This window comes from Zeugodacus cucurbitae, chromosome 2 (assembly GCF_028554725.1).
Source record: "Zeugodacus cucurbitae isolate PBARC_wt_2022May chromosome 2, idZeuCucr1.2, whole genome shotgun sequence".
In the NCBI taxonomy this organism is placed as follows: Eukaryota; Metazoa; Arthropoda; class Insecta; order Diptera; family Tephritidae; genus Zeugodacus; species Zeugodacus cucurbitae.
Window position 1 is genome coordinate 54,058,728 of NC_071667.1, and position 19,841 is coordinate 54,078,568.

The following is a 19,841-nucleotide window of genomic DNA, read 5'->3' on the forward strand; positions in this document are numbered from 1 at the left end:
ACGAAATGACGATAAGAACGACGACGGCAACGACAACGGTAATAGGGCCGAATATGTCCTAAAAATACACATTAATTTTTTTGTTTGATATCAGTGGTTGATGAGTAATAAAGAGAGTAGATTGAGATCTCCCGTCGAAAATAGCGTTAAAAAATTATCCAGAAAGAAAAAAAAAATGTACTTGAAGAGTCAACAAAATTGTGTTAAAGTTTTAAAAAAAAATTTATTACCTTTAAAAATATTTCAACAAGAATTACTGAATTTTATGCTTTTCAAAGGAATTCTCCCTCAAATTTATTTGGAACACATACCTTTTAATGTTCGATATGGAAACTTCTTATATAAGTAAATTCAACTTAAATTATTTAATAGGTGTTAGTTCGATTCGCTACTCTCTAAGTTTTGATTAATGATTTTTCGGAGTTGCTATAGCATCGTCTCCAAGATTTTTTATCATCTACAAAATACAATGGACTGGATGCCCACCAAACATTTACTTGTGTTCGGAGTGTTAATGAACTCCTATCCTAACCCTTCTTATTGAACCTGGAATAATATAAAATAAATATCCATACAGCGACGTACCACCCTAATTCATGTATATATTTAGAATTTATTGGCATATCGCAATCATTTGATTTTACTTGTTTTTGTTTCCAAACTTAGAATGCTTGTCGCGACAGGTTAGCGACTCTATGCATCTCTTCACTATGTTATGTGACTGCCAAGAAGATAAGCTCCTAAGGCAGTTTCTATATATACATATGTGTATGTTTGTATGTATGCACTTATAAACTAGTTATAAGTGCGACGCTGTGCGCTGTGAATATAATTTTCATAATTTGTAACTAAGTGAAATGAAAACTTAATGGAATTACAATAAATTATACCGATTGAACTCAATAAAAAGCTGAAAGAAAGTGCCGGTAACCGCAGCATCTTGCGCCAGATGTACATTGCACATATTCTCTCTTCATACATACATACATACACATATATGTATTAACAATATCTCATTCGCCGAGAATTGCATTTGCTTCCTCGCATTCGCGACCACTGGGCGCTATAAAAGTCACGTATGCGGCTCTACCGCGTAACAGTTAATCCAACTGCTTCGTTGAGCGCATCTCGTCCAACAACAACAACGCATAAATATGAAGTTTTTCGTGGCTTTGCTATTGCTGATCTTCGCTGTGGTTAGTAAGAACGCAAATTTTTTGAACTTGTTCGATGACTGAGCGACTCTTACGACTTTTGTTTCTAGGTTCTAGCCAGTTCCCACGATCACTCCGGTCATTCCGATTATGTGGTGAAAACCAATGAGGATTTGTTACGCTATCGCGATGAGTGTGTCTCGCAGTTGAGTATACCGGCAGATCTGGTGGAGAAGTACAAGCAGTGGAGCTTTCCGGATGATGAGAAAACTCATTGCTACTTAAAGTGCATTTTGGAGAAATTCGAACTGTTCGATGCGGCAAAGGGCTTTGATGTGCATAAGATCCACCACCAATTGGAGGGCGATAAAGTCGATCATTCGGATGCAACACACGGAGCTATTGAGAATTGTGCCAAGGAAGCCGCTGCTGCTGGTGATGATGCTTGCGTTCGTGCTTATCGTGGCTTCAATTGTTTCCTTAAGGACAACATTCAACTGGTACAGGCTGGCGTCGAAAAAAGTGCCAAGTAGTGTTTGTAAATAAAAATTCTCAATGCGTAAGAAATCTGTATTCCAACTTGGTTTGTTTTACTTATATTGGAATGCAAGTTGTGGTATAAGGGTATTGATTTAATTCTGTCTTGACTTCACTTGACCGAATAACATCGATATTCGTGTTATTCGTATTTTCGAAACTTAATCAATATGTTGTAATCATCAACCAATTTTTAAATAGTTTATATTCTTTCGGTCGTAGGGATCTTAGGCATTATTTCAAAATGTCTCTTGTCGTCCCTCTGTACCAAATAAATAAGAAATGTGTTGCGAAATCGGGTTAATGTTGCAAATAGGCGGCTTTAGGTCATTATCCCCGTCCATAAAATGTAGTTGAAAGTCATTTAAAGGGATTTTAAACTTTTTTTATTAGTTCTTTCTTTTTCATCTCGAGTACTATCTCAGTAAAAATTATGACTAGAAGCCTCATAGAACGCCAATTTCTTTTCCATTAAATGCTTTGACTTGAAAATAATTCACTCAATTATTACTACAAAAATATTAGCCCCTGGTTAGTGATAATTCTCTTCTAAATGAAATGATAGAAGTCCGTCAATACAGTCCACTCCCACAGCCCAGGTGAGGACCTTAGTCCAGTTTACTTTAGACCGTCTAAATCAAGTTCGGTTGTGACCGAACATTTTATACTCTCGCAATTTATTTATTCAATATTATATATAAGGCAATTTGACCCAGATATTCTTCATATATATGGTATAAAGTCCATGGAAAGTTGGAAACCCTAATATTAGGTTAGAAGCACCGAGGTGCTCATGTTCGATATATGGGGCCTTGAAAACCTATGGTCCGATTTCGGCGATTTTTAGAAAGAGGCTGGCACACTATAAATACAGTATTTATGCACAGTTCTGTTGCGATATCTTCACTAGTACTTACTTTATATATTGTAAAGTAAACGATTCAGATCGACTTCAAAGTTCTGGTATATAGGAAGTAGGCGTGGTTGTGAACCGATTTGGCCTATTTTCACAAGTATCCATATCTCCGAAAGGATTTTGACCCATAAGTGGGCGGAGCCACACCCGCTTAAAATTTTATATACCAATTTGGGTGGAGCCCTTCTGTACCTTCTTTATAATTAAATTTAAGGTTTCTGGTGTTTTCCCTTAGTGAATTAAAGCATTTTTAGTCGTTTTCAACATAAGCTTTGTATAAGAGGTGGGCATAGTTATAATCCTTCATTTTTGGACTATATAAGGAAATGCCTGAAAAAAACGACTCCTGAGAATTTCGTTGATATAGCTTTAGTAGTTTACGTGATTTGTACAAAAAACATAAGCTTTGTATAAGAGGTGGGCATAGTTATAATCCTTCATTTTTGGACTATATAAGGAAATGCCTGAAAAAAACGACTCCTGAGAATTTCGTTGGGGGCGAGCCATGCCCACTTTCCCAAAAAAAATACATCCAAATATAACCCTTCCTAGAACAATCCTTTGTACTAAATTTTATTTCTATAGCTTAGTTATAGCACTTCATGTGTTTTCGGTTTTCGCCTTTTTGTGGGTGTGGCAGTGGTCCGATTCCGGACCAAGTTTCATTAAGATATCTCAATTTTTACTGAAGTTACAGCTTGCACGGACGGACAGACAGACATCCGGATTTGAACTTTACTCGTCACCCTGATCACTTTGGTATATATAACCTTATATCTAACTCGTTTAGTTTTGGGTGTTACAAACAACGGTTATGTGGACATAACTATAATACTCTCTTAGCAACTTTTTTTGCGAGAGTATAATAACTGCAACTTTCGTTTTCTGAAGAAAAAAATATCAATTCGTCTACATTAACGTTTTTACCTTCGAAATAGTCCCCAATCGACATAATGTACTTAGATCCAGCACTTCTTCCAATCGTCGAAAACTTCGCAAACTCGATTTCCGGGATATCCTTTGGCGATTTCTCGTATGCATGTATAACGACGGCCCTAAGGTTCTCTTGATTTTTGGAAGCAGAAAAAAGTCACACGGTGGGGCATCGTTACAGTATTGTTTCAGGCCAAGAACAACGAAATGTGATATTTTATCAAATGAAAATCGCCTGCACATAAAAACACATGTAACCTTAGCGACTACTACAGACAAAATAAGCAATGAATACAGTTGAAAATTGTGTAGTACTTCATGGGATTGCATAATAAAAAATAAAAAAAGTTTGACAATTAGACTCCCCAAACCCGTGAAATTTCAAATTTCACAATTCCCGTTACGTTCTTACGTATTTACAACACCCCGTTCGTCGAGACATGCATTTGCCTCTTTTTTTCTGCGACCACTGGGAGCTATAAAAATCACATATGAGGCTCTACCGCGTAACAGTTTTTCCAATTGCTTTGTTCTGAGATCTCGCCCAAAAATTAAAATAATTATGAAGTTTTTCGTAGCTTTACTGTCATTCATCTTCGCTGTGGTTAGTAAGGATACAAATTTTTGAAATCTGTTCGGTATTTGAGTGACTCTTGCGACTTTTGTTCCTAGGTTATAGCCGATGGCGTCGATCACGCCGGACATTCCGGTTATGTGGTGAAAACCAATGTAGATTTGTTACGTTATCGCGAGGAATGTGTTTCGCAGTTGAATATTCCTTTGGATCTGGTGATGCAGTACCAAGAGTGGAACTATCCGAATGATGAGAAAACTCACTGCTACTTGAAGTGTGTTTTAGAGAAATTCGAACTGTACGATGCGGAAAAGGGCTTTGATGTGTACAAGGTCCACCATCAATTGGAGGGCGATAAAGCCGATCATACGAATGCAATGCACGTGGCTATTGATAAATGCGCCAAGGAAGCCGCTGTTGCTAGCGACGACGCATGTGTTCGAGCATATCGCGGCTTCACTTGTTTCCTCATGGACTACACACATTTGATACCAGCTGGTAACGGTAGCAAGTAGTGCTTGTAAATAAAAATATTTAATATATAAAAATATATAAATATAAAGATTAAACCTTCTAGTTCTGCTCTTGAATCGACTGAATAACATCGAAATACATTCATTCACTCGTATTTTTAAAACTCAGCCAATATGTTATTATCTTTTCGAACCGATTGTTCAAATAGTTTATACTTTTTCGTCCACAGTGGTCAGGTCGTTGGTTCAAGTGCTGTTCAGCTCATTTACATTCTCTCATCAGTTTATCTCGTGTCTTCATATTGGGGAGGTTATTGTACGGTTGTTTTCAACATCTTCCAATAACAGATATATATTTAGGATTAAATATTTACATTATATATGTATTGTTAATAAACAATTATTGATTTTTTTCATTGTTATAATTATAGTTGTTATTCGATAATAATCAGGTTCTCCTCAATATATTTGCACATATTTAACACCGCATATATTTACCATATATGGGCGTGTCGAGCAGTTTAAATATTATATGGGTAACCTTGAAAGTTATAGTACACAATTGTATAAATTAATTTGTATTGCTCTTCTAAAGATACATCTTTCCGGTTTGTACCCTTAGCATTTGGGAAAACAAGTTATTGACAATATTTCCTACTGAAATGGTTATCTCAGAAAAACTTTCTACGAACGGAAGGACAGAAAGATACAAGACATATATATATTTGATAAGGATTTGCTATAAGATATCTCCAGAAGCAATTGAAAATATTCCATAATGCTTCTTCAAAAACCTCAAGAAGGATAACCTTTTATAAAAAGAAGAAATCATACGGTCTTAAAAATAACCTCCCGAACAAAATAAGTGAAATACGACTTTAGCAGTACTCATATATAATATATACATATGTATATTTGGCGTAGGATCCGCTTTAAGCGATTATAGCCGAATCCACCAGAGCGCGCCACTCATTCCTCCTTTTTGTTTTTTGGCACCAACTGGAAATACCAAGTGAAGCCAGGTCACTTTCCACTTGGTCTTTCCATCGGAGTGGAGGTCGTCATCTCCCGCGGCTTCCTCCATCGCGTACTGCATTGAACACTTGCTCTTGTTTTTTTATCCATTCGTCTTTTTATTCGCTGAATTATGTCAATGTCGTCGTATAAATCGTACAGCTCATCGTTCCATCGTCTGCGGTATTCCCCGTTGCCAATGTTCAGAGGACAACAAATCTTGCGCAAAACCTTTCTCTCGAAAACCCCAAGAGTCGTCTCATCTGATGTTGACATCGTCCAAGCTTCTGCACCATAAAGCAGGACGGGAATGTAAAGTTTGACTTGTAGAGTTTGATTTTGGTTCGTCGAAAGAGGACTTTACTTTTCAATTGCCTACTCAGTCCAAAGTTGCACCTCTAGGCAAGAGTGATTGTGCGTTGGTTTTCGAGGCTGACATTGTTGGTATTGTTAATACTGGTTCCCAAGTAGACGAAACTATCTACGACTTCAAAGTTATGAGTGTCAACAGTGAGCAAAGATGTGAGTGCGCTGACTGTTTGTTTGATGGCAGGAGATATTTCGTCTTGTCCTCATTCACCACCAGAACCATACGCTTCGCTTCCTTATCCAGTCTGGAAAAAGCATAACATCATCGGCGTACGCCAGCAGCTGTAGACTCTTATAGAATATATTATACCTTCTCTATTTAGCTCTTCAGTTCGTATTATTTTTTTCCAGCAATATATATAGAGCGGTACTCATACTGAGACCAATACATCCACATTTGTGCTTCTCAAATCAGTTTGAAACAATAGTTTTTGACGGTTTTTCATTATTAAAGTGAAGTAGCACTTAAAATCGTGAGGTCCAACATTTTCAGTTAGTTATTTCAAAGAGATCTCTATTGATTTTCTAAGTTATTATTGACTTTTGTATATCCAGCTCATTATTGACACACTCTAGTGCATGACTTGCTACCTAATGTAATTAAATATAAAATTAGTTTCAAACTGTAACAACTTTTGCGGTTACTGCTTGTAAGATAAGGTCAGTTATGGCTTCATACATATGTATGTATACTACATATAAGAGTAATAATCTCACAATTTGCGTAGGTCTGAGGCATTATTTAAACGAGTTTCGTTACTTCCATTTGTTTGACGAAACATTTGTGTGTGAACGACAATAAATAAATTTAATAATTAATTGACATGCATATTAGGTAATTGGAAAAGCACCGGTATATTTAGCAAGCTTCACAACAGATTAGTGGCGTTGATAATTGGAAGAAAATATAAAAACAATGTGTTATGACTGTTGACGTTTAGTTTTACAGAAGTTTTCTGATTTATGAATATATATGTATATATATTTTGTAAAATTTATGTCTACTGAGAAATGATTTCTATTAACTTTAACAATTGTTGTATTTTGTTTTGCTCAACAGAACGTAGTTAAGTATTAATTTATGTAAATATCATAGGGAATCAGAAGGGTGTTGCCCAGTAACTAACTAATTGCAGTCATCTGATCTGCGAAGCTATACTGATCAGGTTTGAGAAATTGAATATGAGAATACAACGACTTTAATTAGGAAAAGGAAAAGGTAGAGAGGTGAATGGATCTGGATCTGGATATGTTCAAGTATTTTTCTCTATCTTGAAACCATTGCCAATACTGAAAATAACATTAGTTGAAAATATATTGTTAAATAGGGTTAGTGTATTAAAATATATGTGTATTATTGAATAGCGATGAGACAATTAAATTAAAAAATGATCGATATAAATTCATCGATAATTTTTACCATGCTTACATCGACATATAAATTTTTTCGCAAAATACAACCAAATTAGGCACAATTACCCAATGTATTGCCAAAGGTACAATTGTGAAAAAACAATACAACTTGTCTAAAAATTTATTTATTATTGAAATATGTAGTTTGTGTCGCAGAATTAAGGAGGGAATTAAATTCAAAATTAACTTATCCTTAGCAATGGTTTCTTATACCAATTACAATTAGATCTCCTGAATACTGAGGATAAAATCGACGTCACAACGAAACATACATACTAGGGAGGACATATTCGGATGAAATCTTTTTGAAATAGAGGGCTTTTTGGTCAAAAACTATCAATCAGGAACTTCTCGACCAATTTGAACCAAATGTGGTACATTCTATTTTCATGATACCCTGATGTTACGGATTGAAAATAGGCGAAATCTGTTAACAAAAACGCCTACTTTCCATATAACTCATTTTTAGTTCCAACTTTACAATATAGTATATAGTAGCGGACAGTGAAATCCGGACCATCCGTCGATTTGTATTTAAAAGACGATTGTGACCGACCAGTGTAATTTACTGTTTGGAGGCATATTCTCTCAAACAAATACGTGTTCTGTACACGTTTTAAAAGAAATTTTAGTTTTTTTAAGAGTCATTGGTTATTTTGTGCTCGTGCCTCGCTAAAGCTTAAATATGACGAATTTAAAAAAAAAAAATATCCGAAATCTAAAAAATTAATATCTTGATTTTGCGAAAAGAAAAACTGAGCATTCGGGAAATAAGTAGTAGAGTTTGTTTCAACATGTCGTCCGTTGGAGAATTCTTAAAAAATTTTGATAGAACCTGGTCTCTTAAAAGAAAAACTGACTCTTGAGCAAAGATGATAACAAATTCAAGGGAAGATGGGGTGGATTAAAACTATTGAGAACATTAAAGTGGAGTTATTTCAAGATGTTGGTACGGAAATTGGCGCGAGTCCCTTCGTTGAATACTTCTAGATTGGTTTGAACGCTCGTGAGTCCGCCAAAAGGCACTTTTGACCTCAAAAGTGTGTCAAAATAATAACAATGTAAACTAAAATCGAATGAAGACATCGGAACTTTGATTTACCACATATATATATCGTTTAATATAGTTAAATTATTTTTATTAAATATTGGCTATTAGCTTTTTTTACGCTTTCAAGCTCGCATGTGAACTCGGCTAAGTGAGTAGAAACTTGTGAACTCAAACCCATCCAGCAACCGTGACGTTCTGATTAATCAATTTTCTTGCACAAAAACAATTCAAAGTAGCGCACTGTTTTATTTTTAGCCAGCGATTAAATTATTCGCCTTTACTTAGTGTGAACTGCACTCGCTCATGCATATTTACATACAGACAGACACTGTGGACTGCTTGTGGTTTTTAGCGTTCAACGGCTTCAACGACGAGTTTACTATTCTCAGTTGCAATTTGAACTTGGACAATGCCACAAGCAATGAAGTACACAGCGTTTATTATCATTATACTCTTCTCCACATTAATCGCGCTCGTAAGTACTCACATACATACATATACATATGTAAGTGCATAATAAATAAAAAATTGTCTTTGTGCGATCACCAGATCAACGCCGATCACGAGGAGACAACGGAGGATGATTTCTTAAGCGCCGGCGAGCGTTGTTTTCAGCGTGAGCGCTTGGCTGCCTCCTATCAGCGTCGTTTCGACAACTTTGAGTATCCAGATGAGGAGCCGGTACATCGTTATGTGCACTGCATTTGGACTGAGTTGAAATTATGGAACGATCGTACCGGTTTCAATGTTGAACACATAGCGGCACTTTATCGCGATAAGGCGAATACGGAAGTGCTGGTGCCGATATTGAGCGAGTGCAATCGGAATACACAAAATGAACCGACACTGAGGTGGTGTTATAAGGCCTTCAAATGTGTGCTCAACAGTCGGGTGGGTCAGTGGTTCAAGGAAGATGTGGGTCGCAAGTTGCATGAGAGACGTGTGGGAAATCATGTTGGTTGAGCTTCTTTGTTTTGATTAAAACTTTACACAAAAATACTCACATATTTGTTGATATTCGCAGATAAGAAAGTACATATGTTTACATAAAACTCGATTTGTTGTTGTTTTTCGCATAATTATATACACAAACAGTTATTAAAAATCAATTTAATAAATATGATTTTAATTGTAAAATAAAAAAGTAATAATACATATATTATAAATTATATAAATATATATTTGAGCTCCAATTTTAACTCTCTTATAATTTTGCACTCCGCACGTAAGCATTTAACCAAGCACCCATTCGTCCTGCCGTCGCGCAACGATACGCCTCGTAAGCCCACAAATTCAAATCTGTTTGCCGGTGTTTTTGATTACAATAGTCCACCAAGGTCATCACTTCGTTTTCATTGCGTTCTTTAATGAAGAATTTCGCCACTTGTTTGGCATTGTAGCCCGTGGCATCGTTCCATAGACCCACATTGGTTGCAATGCAGCGTACATAGGCGCCTGCTAATTGTCTGGTACTCGTATCGTCGTCTGTCGATGTGGGCGAAGTAATGTTTTGAATACAGATACCGTGTGCCTTATGAAGTCGGTGAGAAGCTTCTTCCTGTTCGGAAATCGGTATTGCTGTTGTCTTGGTGCAGAGCTGAGGGCATAAAAGAATTTATATTATTTTAAACTATTCAAAAATAATGATATATAGTGACTTAAGAAGTCGTTTTATTCTACATATAATATTAATAACCTCTACGAGCTCTATATTAAAATAATTTTTTATGAGTGTCGCAGACAAAACAAAAAACTGTATCAGTATTTGTTTACATTAATAGTAATCTCTCTCTAATAATCCTCAAGGTACTTCTGTTAGATCTATTAATTGTCAATAGTGAAACAGACTATTATGCATGCTATCTTCCATTGGGGCAAATAAATTTTAATTTTGTTTGTAAGTCCTAAAACTAAACGAGTTAGATATAAGGTTATATATACCAAAGTGATCAGGGTGACGAGTAAAGTTCAAATCCGGATGTCTGTCTGTCCGTCCGTGCAAGCTGTAACTTGAGAAAAAAATTGATATATCTTAATGAAACTTGGAACAAGTGTTCCTTGGCACCATAAGAAGGCGGAATCGGCCCACTACAACGCCCACAAAATGGCGATAATCGAAAACACAGAAAGACCTATAACTAAGCCATAAATTAAGCTATGAACTTAAAATTTGGTACAAACGATTGTTCTAGGAAGGGGAATATTTGGATGTAACTTTTTTGGGAAAGTGGCCACGCCCCATGCGTAAACTACTAAAGCTATATCAACGAAGCTTTCAGGAGTCGTTTTTCTGAGGTATTTCCTTATATAGTCCAAAAATGGAGAAAATGGGATTATAACCACGCCCACCTCCCATACAAAGTTATGTTGAAAACTACTAAAAATGCTTTAATTCAGTAAGAAAAACCAACAGAAGCCTTAAAGTTCATTATAAAGAAGGCACAGAAGAGCTGCATTCAAAATTGTAAACAAAATTTTAAATGGGCATGGTTCCGCCTACAAAAACCATATCTCCGAAACTACTCAACCAATTTTAATGAAATTCGGTTTGTAATATTTCCCTTGCATCCCAATTATATGTTGTGAAAATAGGCCAAATCGGTTCACAACAACGCCTACTTCCCATATATCAGAACTTTGAAGTCGATCTGAATCGTTTACTTTACAATATATAAAGGAAGCACCAGTGCAGATATCGGACTAGAACTTTGCACAAATACTGCATTTATAGTGTGGCATCGCTCTTCTAAAAATCGCCAAAATCGGACCATAAGTATTCAAGGCCTCATACATCGAATATGAGGACCTTAGAGCTTCGAATAATTTTTTTAACGAAAATATAGATGAATCTCTGAGATATTTTGAATAAATTCAGAGGGAATATTTTTCTTCTAATATAATGTCTCCGTGCCTAAAATAAGTGAAATCGGGTCATAACTTCACCTAACTCCCATATGCTTAATATTAGGATTTTCAAACTTTCAATGGACTTTATACCATATATATGCCGAATATGTGGGTCAAATTGTTTGTTGTCTTAATAAAATTAAATTAATAAATTGCGAGAGTATAAAATGTTCGGTTACACCCGAACTTAGCCCTTCCTTACTTGTTTGGATTTAATAAAGATTTGTTGAAGACTTCCTTGAATGCCCTCATTAAAACACATTTTCCGGTATATTATCATCAGGTCTTTAATTATGTGGAAACTCTCTGTTACCAACCAATTTGAAATTTGAGATTTTCACAATAATTTACTTTTTATATTATTTTGTATTACTTTTCTATCGTCCATTCGACACTATTATCATTTCTTCAAGAACCACGTATTCTTTATAACCCGAGAAAGGTCCGAAAACAATGTTTAAAGAAAAATTTTCTTCAAATATTGAGAATTTCATTCCAGTATCCTCAATATATAATAGTTTGATGTTTACTCGTTTGATAGAAGCTTCGTCCAGCTCTTCCACTAGTGCTGTTGTGATTCTTAAGATTACCGGCCATATGAAAGGTTCTATGGTTTGGTGCTTTGGAACCATTACTTAACAACTTATGATTTTAAAGACAGTTTTTTTTATGAGAGAAATAAACCAGAAGTTTGCAATTGGCTGTTGGGAGACGATTATTATTAGACAACACTCTTTGGTAATTGTTCGGATATTGGGACCAAACTCGTATTCGTCCTTTGATTAGGTTAATTTAGCTTTAAATGACTATTGTTATGTAAATATAGTTTCAGTAAAATTTTGATTTTGAAATTCAATAACACTTGAAAGTAATTATAAATAAAGAATATCTTCATGATATTTTCAATAAATTTAAACACTTTAAAAAAGTTGTTTTTTAACTATTCACAAAATATTCTATAGCTTACATTGATTAAAACACAAATCACAACTGCCAACTTTATTATTATCGTTTTTAACATTTTTGCACAATTATGTGAATTTTCACTGAGAAATCGAAATAAATTTAACGCGCTTTGACCGTATATTCGATGTTCCGTTACTACTTTGTGCTCATTTGACTCGCAACTATTTCGAACAAAACAGTTGGCATAGGCTTTTATAGTTAGGTCAATTGTGTTGTTGTTGTTCATTTTGCAGCACATAATTTACAATACATACGTTATGTACATATAAGGTATCTGATTTAGAATATGTTTCGTTGAATTTTTTTATTAGCAAAATGTGTCACATAACAATTAGAGAAAAACAACAGCAGCAAAAACCTGGTCGACACAAATGATTTGTAGCAAAAAATGTAAACAGTTTCATTTATAGATATGTACATATAGTATAAGCGGGAGTATGTATGGGCCATTAACCTAGAATTTAATGGTAACGGCTTTGACAAGCTTTTAACCTAATAACAAGCAGTTAGACATAAAGTCTACCATATGTTTTAATTACTCCATAAACCCAATCACCCAATAAACACTGATTAATACTCTTTCACCTTTTGGGAAACATCATTCTTCAATTATTATTTTTCATTTGTGGATCTTATAGTTCTCAAGCTATAGTATCTAATTTTTTATTTATTAATCTTTGAATTTAGGTAAAGACTTGTAGGTTTCTTAAATCAAAAGGTATTACTGTTGTACATACAAATACAATTCTATGTTGACAAGCCTACAATTCTCAAATCGATGATCTCTATTTTGGAAAACATTATAGAGATTTAAGTTTTTTTTCAGGTTTTGTTGAGATTCAGATGTAAATGTTTACTGGGTTCATACAAATATATAGATTTACTACAATACAAAATATCAAATTTAATCATAAAGTAATCTAATAGAAGAGTATTTCATTACATCAATACTGTTATTTTGACATTTCGATTTTCTCAGCTGTTTTATGTCAAGCCATCCGAGTATAACATTTCTACTTATTACGACTCTGAAATATAATTGCAATTAAAATACATATGCTTGTGAGAAAACGTTATTATGTAGTAAGTAAGAGCGAACCGCATTCGGTTAGCACCGAAAATTATTTGATTATTTCCAAATCAATCTTACACGATTGCAAAAGTCCTATGCCATGCAGTTTATTGATTTTTAAAATTATCTACTGTATAGAGAGAAGGACTTTTATATGAGGAAGCCAGAAAAATATCTGTTGGTGGGTATTTAAGCATATTGACGCCCAGCGAAATTAAAATAACTCCCCTTTGCAGAACTTTTGAACGCGTTCTAAATCGGTTATAAGTGGGATAATTCATATATGTTTCTGATATACTCTACGGTCGGTAATAAAATTATAGACATTTTCCATACAATTTTTGGAATAAAACTTAGTAAGTTAAATGTGTTTACAACATTATAAAAAATCCCGCTCCAGATAATCTTGTTTAAAAAAGCACAATCAGTAACAAATTGAGTGACCCCTTTCCTAGTCGCGTTGGAAAATGTAGTTTTGAAAAAAACTCAGCTCCAATTGTATATCACATGTCTCTAGACGGAATTGAATTATGACCTCATTTTAATAAATAATATGGTATCTTTAATTACTCGTTTCCTATGGGAACGATTCCTTTTAATAAATATGAAACCATTAAATGCAGCAAGTCACGTTCATTTATTTCGTCTGAAGCTTACTTTATTGTTCCAGCTTTTTTATCCAGCCAATTTAAAACTAATTTTGAACTAAACGAACCCCTCACCGCATGTCTAACGGATTTAAAAAATAATCATTTCAGCACATTTGAGATCAGTTTTAGATCTCGACCTTTGAAAACGCTCCAGGCTTTCTTGACTCGACTTATTCTGCTCGTCAGTGATGTGAGAAGAGTGTAAAAGTTGTTTTTTTATTATTATTAAATAAATATAGTTATTTCGTAAGAACAATCACAAGGACAACTAAAGCAACCGAGTTATTTAAGAATCTAAAAAATTCCAAAATGTTATTTCGACAAAGTAAATAAAAAGAAAGAAACTGTAGCAAACATAACAACAACAATTTAAATAAATAATTAGGTGTGTATTTACATACATATGTACGTACATATATTGTGTGGCTTAAGCACGATTTGTAGATCTCATATCTAATTGCCACTTAATTTGCTAACGTCGCGCAAGTGTTTGTGTGAGTGCATAGAAATGCTGCTAACAAGGTTATTGGTTCAATACCTAAGTTAAATTTTATAGATATATAGTCATGGCTATCTGACTCCTGACTCTTTATGTCTTTTGCGGTTTTTTTAATTATACATTTTTTTATGAAGTATTTTTAATTAATTACACTGTCCAACAAATGAAGACTTTTTGAATGGAACAGAATAGCGACCCTATAATTCTGAAAGGGTATGTTGAGTAGATCATTTTTGTAGAACAAACTTATGGTCCAGCACGTCTGAGTTTTTTTTTACAGTGGGTCAAAGTTTTCATTTTTTGGTCGAAGGGAGCATTATACTATATGAAAAAAATGTTGTAAGTTAATGTCTGAGAGAATTTTTATGGTCAAAGTTGTATTGTGGAATTGTATGAGGATTATTTTTGTGGAAGATCTTAACTCTCTAACTGGTTTCTTTATGGGTCAATTTGACCCTTTTTCGAGAAAATAAAAAAATATCCTTTAAAAAAGGACGTTTAAGGATTAAAATATTCTACGAAAATGTTTGGCGCAAAATTTCAGTGGGGGTCACCAAAGACACCATTGTTGTAAATAAAGCTCTTTACGATTAATTGGCAAAATTACACGCCAACATATACAAAGTAGGTGAAAACGTCAAGTTCGGCCGGGCCAAACACTGAATTATCGCGTCTAGTCAGCTGTGACTTACAAATCGGGTGTGATACAATTAAGCATAATTGACTTACTAAGCAATACATATCGGGTGTGATTTTTACTAAATTAATATAAAAAAGAACATCATATCTAAAGCTTCCACTGGCCTTATCCGCTTGGCGACTATTTACAGATAATTCAAAACACAGCTTAAAAGCAGTTTTACTGCACAATGGAAATCAGCATCCATAAATACCGGTTGCGTATTCCACAAAAAAGGAGGAAACATACGCAAATATTTCAAATCTCTTAAATAAAATTGAATACTATAAATATAAATGGGAAGTATGCGCAGACTTCAAAATTATTGCAATATTGACTGGAATGCAAACAGGATACACAAAATATATGTGCTTTCTTTGTAAATGGGATTGACGTGCTACCAGCAGCCATTATCATATTAAATATTTCGAAGAACGTAAAGAAAATATTATTGGTGACTTAAATGTAATCCATGAATCTCTTGTCCCAAAAGATAAGGTCATACTTCCACCGCTGCATATTAAGTTGGGCGTGGTGAAAAATTTTATTATAAGCTTAAATACACAAGAATATGCTTTCAAACGCATTCAAACAATTTTCCACATTATCTGCAGCAAAATTAAAAGAAGGTAAAATACGGTATTAAGAAATAATTTATTTTATTTAATGTAAACTACCTTTTCTAGGAATGCTCGTTGGACCCGATATAAGAAAATATTACAAGATGAAGAATTTTATGGTCATCTGTCGGAAATGCAAAAGACAGCATTTGACTTTATGCAGCTGGTTATATCAGAATTCTTTGGAAACTCAAAAGCACAAAACTATGCAGAAAATATTGAAAGCATGCTAATCAGTTTTAACAATATTGGCGTTAAGATGTCACTAAAGCTGCATTTTCTGCTCCCTCATCTCAATTTTTTTAAAGAAAACCTTGGAGCGGTTTCAGATGAACACGGTGAAAGGTTTCATCAGGATATAAAGGTATTGGAAGAAAGATTCAAAGGGAAATCCCAAACTGTAATGCTTGCTGAATACGTATGGGGCTTGTACAGAAACCTTGACACATCGGAACATTCACGTCAAGCAAAATACAGGAAAGCATATTAAGTTTAATCTTTAATCCATTGTCCTACTACTGCTGAAGCAAAAAAATAAATATGTACATACTATAATAAACCACTATTAAAACAAAATTATAATTTTTTTATCTATCGTAAAGAGCTTTATTTACAACAATGGTGTCTTTGGTGACCCCCACTGAAATTTTCCGCCAAACATTTTCGTAGAATATTTTAATCCTTAAATGTCCTTTTTTAAAGGATATTTTTTGATTTTCGCGAAAAAAGGGTCAAATTGACCCATAAAGAAACCAGTTAGAGGGTTAAGATCTTCCACAAAAATAATCCTCATACAATTCCACAATACAACTTTGACCATAAAAATTCTCTCAGACATTAACTTACAACATTTTTTTCATATAGTATAATGCTCCCTTCGACCAAAAAATGAAAACTTTGACCCACTGTAAAAAAAAAACGCAAACGTGATGGACCATAAGTTTGTTCTACAAAAATGATCTACTCAACATACCCTTTCAGAATTATAGGGTCGCTATTCTGTTCCAAAAATGCTGTTGGACAGTGTTATTTTTGCTTATAATTTCTTCGAATCACATTATTTGTGATAACGGGTGATTTTTTTGAGGTTAGGATTTTCATGCATTAGTATTTGACAGATCACGTGGGATTTCAGACATGGTGTCAAAGAGAAAGATGCTCAGTATGCTTTGACATTAATATACTTACTAACGAGCAACGCTTGCAAATCATTGAATTTTATTACCAAAATCAGTGTTCGGTTCGAAATGTGTTTCGCGCTTTACGTCCGATTTATGGTCTACATAATCGACCAAGTGAGCAAACAATTAATGCGATTGTGACCAAGTTTCGCACTCAGTTTACTTTATTGGACATTAAACCAACCACACGAATGCGTACAGTGCGTACAGAAGAGAATATTGCGTCTGTTTCTGAGAGTGTGGCTGAAGACCGTGAAATGTCGATTCGTCGCCGTTCGCAGCAATTGGGTTTGTGTTATTCGACCACATGGAAGATTTTACGCAAAGATCTTGGTGTAAAACCGTATAAAATACAGCTCGTGCAAGAACTGAAGCCGAACGATCTGCCACAACGTCGAATTTTCAGTGAATGGGCCCTAGAAAAGTTGGCAGAAAATCCGCTTTTTTATCGACAAATTTTGTTCAGCGATGAGGCTCATTTCTGGTTGAATGGCTACGTAAATAAGCAAAATTGCCGCATTTGGGGTGAAGAGCAACCAGAAGCCGTTCAAGAACTGCCCATGCATCCCGAAAAATGCACTGTTTGGTGTGGTTTGTACGCTGGTGGAATCATTGGACCGTATTTTTTCAAAGATGCTGTTGGACGCAACGTTACGGTGAATGGCGATCGCTATCGTTCGATGCTAACAAACTTTTTGTTGCCAAAAATGGAAGAACTGAACTTGGTTGACATGTGGTTTCAACAAGATGGCGCTACATGCCACACAGCTCGCGATTCTATGGCCATTTTGAGGGAAAACTTCGGAGAACAATTCATCTCAAGAAATGGACCCGTAAGTTGGCCACCAAGATCATGCGATTTAACGCCTTTAGACTATTTTTTGTGGGGCTACGTCAAGTCTAAAGTCTACAGAAATAAGCCAGCAACTATTCCAGCTTTGGAAGACAACATTTCCGAAGAAATTCGGGCTATTCCGGCCGAAATGCTCGAAAAAGTTGCCCAAAATTGGACTTTCCGAATGGACCACCTAAGACGCAGCCGCGGTCAACATTTAAATGAAATTATCTTCAAAAAGTAAATGTCATGAACCAATCTAACGTTTCAAATAAAGAACCGATGAGATTTTGCAAATTTTATGCGTTTTTTTTTTTTAAAAAGTTATCAAGCTCTTAAAAAATCACCCTTTAGAAACTGGGCCTAAATAGAGCAAATAATAAAGCCCAGCACTATAAAGTATCTATGAGCTTAATTGTCGAAACTACTAGCACTAGCTTTTTAATATGTAAATCATACGTGTTTTTTCGTGAGTTTAAGACGAATCTAAGTTATTATCCAAAGAAACTATTTAAATTTATTACCAAATTTTAATAGTAGGAATTTTCCAGAAAATATTTATTATAATAAGATCATAAAATTGCTAATGGTTGTAAGTGTTCATACACATGGCAAAGATTTTGCAATATTTATAAAAAAGTTGTTCATAACCGGCAAACAAGAGTTTTTTTGCTTTCTGTAATTTGCTAACGATTTCAGCATTGAAGCCGAAATAAAAACTTAAATGAAATATATTCGATTCTCAAAGCTTTGGAAGGTTGTGAATCGAACAAAGTATTACCAGTTGTTCAAACTCGAATTAGGCGAATTTGAAAAATAGAGTCTATGATTTAAAACCGTAAATTACCACTCCTTTTTAACTTAGACTACTGAATATGAAAATTATGAAATTAAGTAATGAATATGATATATTGGGATTACTTAAGAACTAAATATGAGAACCATTTTTAAAGACTTCAGCTTATTTGAATATTCCTTATGTAAATCTAGTTCAAATAAAGAAATACATATATATGTACGAGGTGTGTAAAAAAATAACAGCAATTTTCGTTTTTTGAGAAACAAACATTCGTCACCTTTAAGTGGGGGGGTAAGGTCTGACAAATTTTGTTTTTCATTTTTTTTTTTTAAATTTTTTTCTGAACCATCAACATCTCAAGAATATTGTGTTAAAGTTTTAGGTCATTCGTAGAAAAACTAACGAAGTTACAGCAGGTTGAATTTCCCAAATACATATGTCATTTTTAAAGTCGGTGACCAGCCTACCGGAAAAACTACTGCATCGATCGTTTTGAAATTTTGAACAAATATTCTACATATATATAGCTCTCGATATATCTATAGCTTTTTTTAGTTTATTAATTTATCTTTCAATTGACGTCGAGTTTTTCCAAAAATTTTAATTACTAACAATTTTACAATAACAAATAGGTCGATTTTTTCGTCTAAAATCGTCATTTTGGTTTGAAAATGGTACCAAAAATTTAAAAATTAAAAAAAACTCGACGTCAATAGAAAAATAAATTAATAAACTAAAAAAAACATTTTGATTTTTTGGTTTCGGATGATCCAGTGGTGCTGTAGGCTGGTCACCGCACAACAACTTTTTTTCGAGGTGCCTGCAGAGATCGACTATAAATCCGTTATTCCTTGCTATTTTTCGATAAAACTTTTTTTTAAGTATCCTTCAAATGTTGTACTTTCATATAATAATAAGCAAAATAAACCAACAGCAATAATTTTTTCTAAAAAAATTCATGAAAAAAGGTCTTTTTTCGACGAAACAAACCTTACCGCCCCTTAAAATAGTATCCATTCGATATTATGGACTTATGCCAACGCTTCTTTCAATCGCCAAAAAAATCTTAAAAATTTGGGTATAGCGTTTGACTCTTTCAGGTTTTTATGGTTATCTTTATTGTTGAAAATAGGAAAAAATCAAACGGCGTCTTGCCTTGCGAATATGGAGATTGAAGCATCGTTACAGTATTGTATTTA

The 19,841-nt window shown here is 34.3% G+C and overlaps 5 protein-coding genes across 6 annotated transcripts in view; 4 read left to right on the forward strand and 1 right to left on the reverse strand.

Annotated features, from left to right (window-relative positions):
* Window positions 1-19,841, forward strand: part of Tmem86a_1 (lysoplasmalogenase-like protein TMEM86A) — a 227,660-nt gene that overhangs the window by 33,592 nt on the left and 174,227 nt on the right. The gene's annotated exons all lie outside the window — the stretch shown is intronic.
* LOC105213517 (general odorant-binding protein 99a) lies at window positions 1,039-1,733 on the forward strand. The gene is made up of 2 exons (XM_011186401.3): window positions 1,039-1,196; window positions 1,265-1,733. The coding sequence occupies exons 1-2, from the start codon at window positions 1,155-1,157 to the stop codon at window positions 1,685-1,687; spliced, it is 465 nt and encodes a 154-aa protein (XP_011184703.2). The 5' UTR covers window positions 1,039-1,154; the 3' UTR covers window positions 1,688-1,733.
* On the forward strand, window positions 3,987-4,755 carry LOC105213515 (general odorant-binding protein 99a). Of its 2 annotated transcripts, XM_054228967.1 has the most exons (3): window positions 3,987-4,144; window positions 4,213-4,634; window positions 4,692-4,755. In XM_054228967.1, exons 1-2 carry the CDS (start codon window positions 4,103-4,105, stop codon window positions 4,627-4,629), a joined length of 459 nt encoding a protein of 152 aa, XP_054084942.1. In that variant the 5' UTR covers window positions 3,987-4,102; the 3' UTR covers window positions 4,630-4,634; window positions 4,692-4,755. The 2 variants fall into 2 exon arrangements, with proteins under 2 accessions (XP_054084942.1, XP_011184702.1); XM_011186400.3 differs by having other exon boundaries at window positions 4,213-4,755.
* On the forward strand, window positions 8,748-9,489 carry LOC105213514 (general odorant-binding protein 99a). The gene is made up of 2 exons (XM_011186399.3): window positions 8,748-8,909; window positions 8,984-9,489. The coding sequence occupies exons 1-2, from the start codon at window positions 8,844-8,846 to the stop codon at window positions 9,395-9,397; spliced, it is 480 nt and encodes a 159-aa protein (XP_011184701.2). The 5' UTR covers window positions 8,748-8,843; the 3' UTR covers window positions 9,398-9,489.
* LOC105213513 (uncharacterized) lies at window positions 9,540-12,469 on the reverse strand. Its single transcript, XM_011186398.3, has 2 exons — window positions 12,309-12,469; window positions 9,540-10,031 (listed from the first exon to the last, which is right to left on the reverse strand). Exons 1-2 carry the CDS (start codon window positions 12,360-12,362, stop codon window positions 9,639-9,641), a joined length of 447 nt encoding a protein of 148 aa, XP_011184700.1. The 5' UTR covers window positions 12,363-12,469; the 3' UTR covers window positions 9,540-9,638.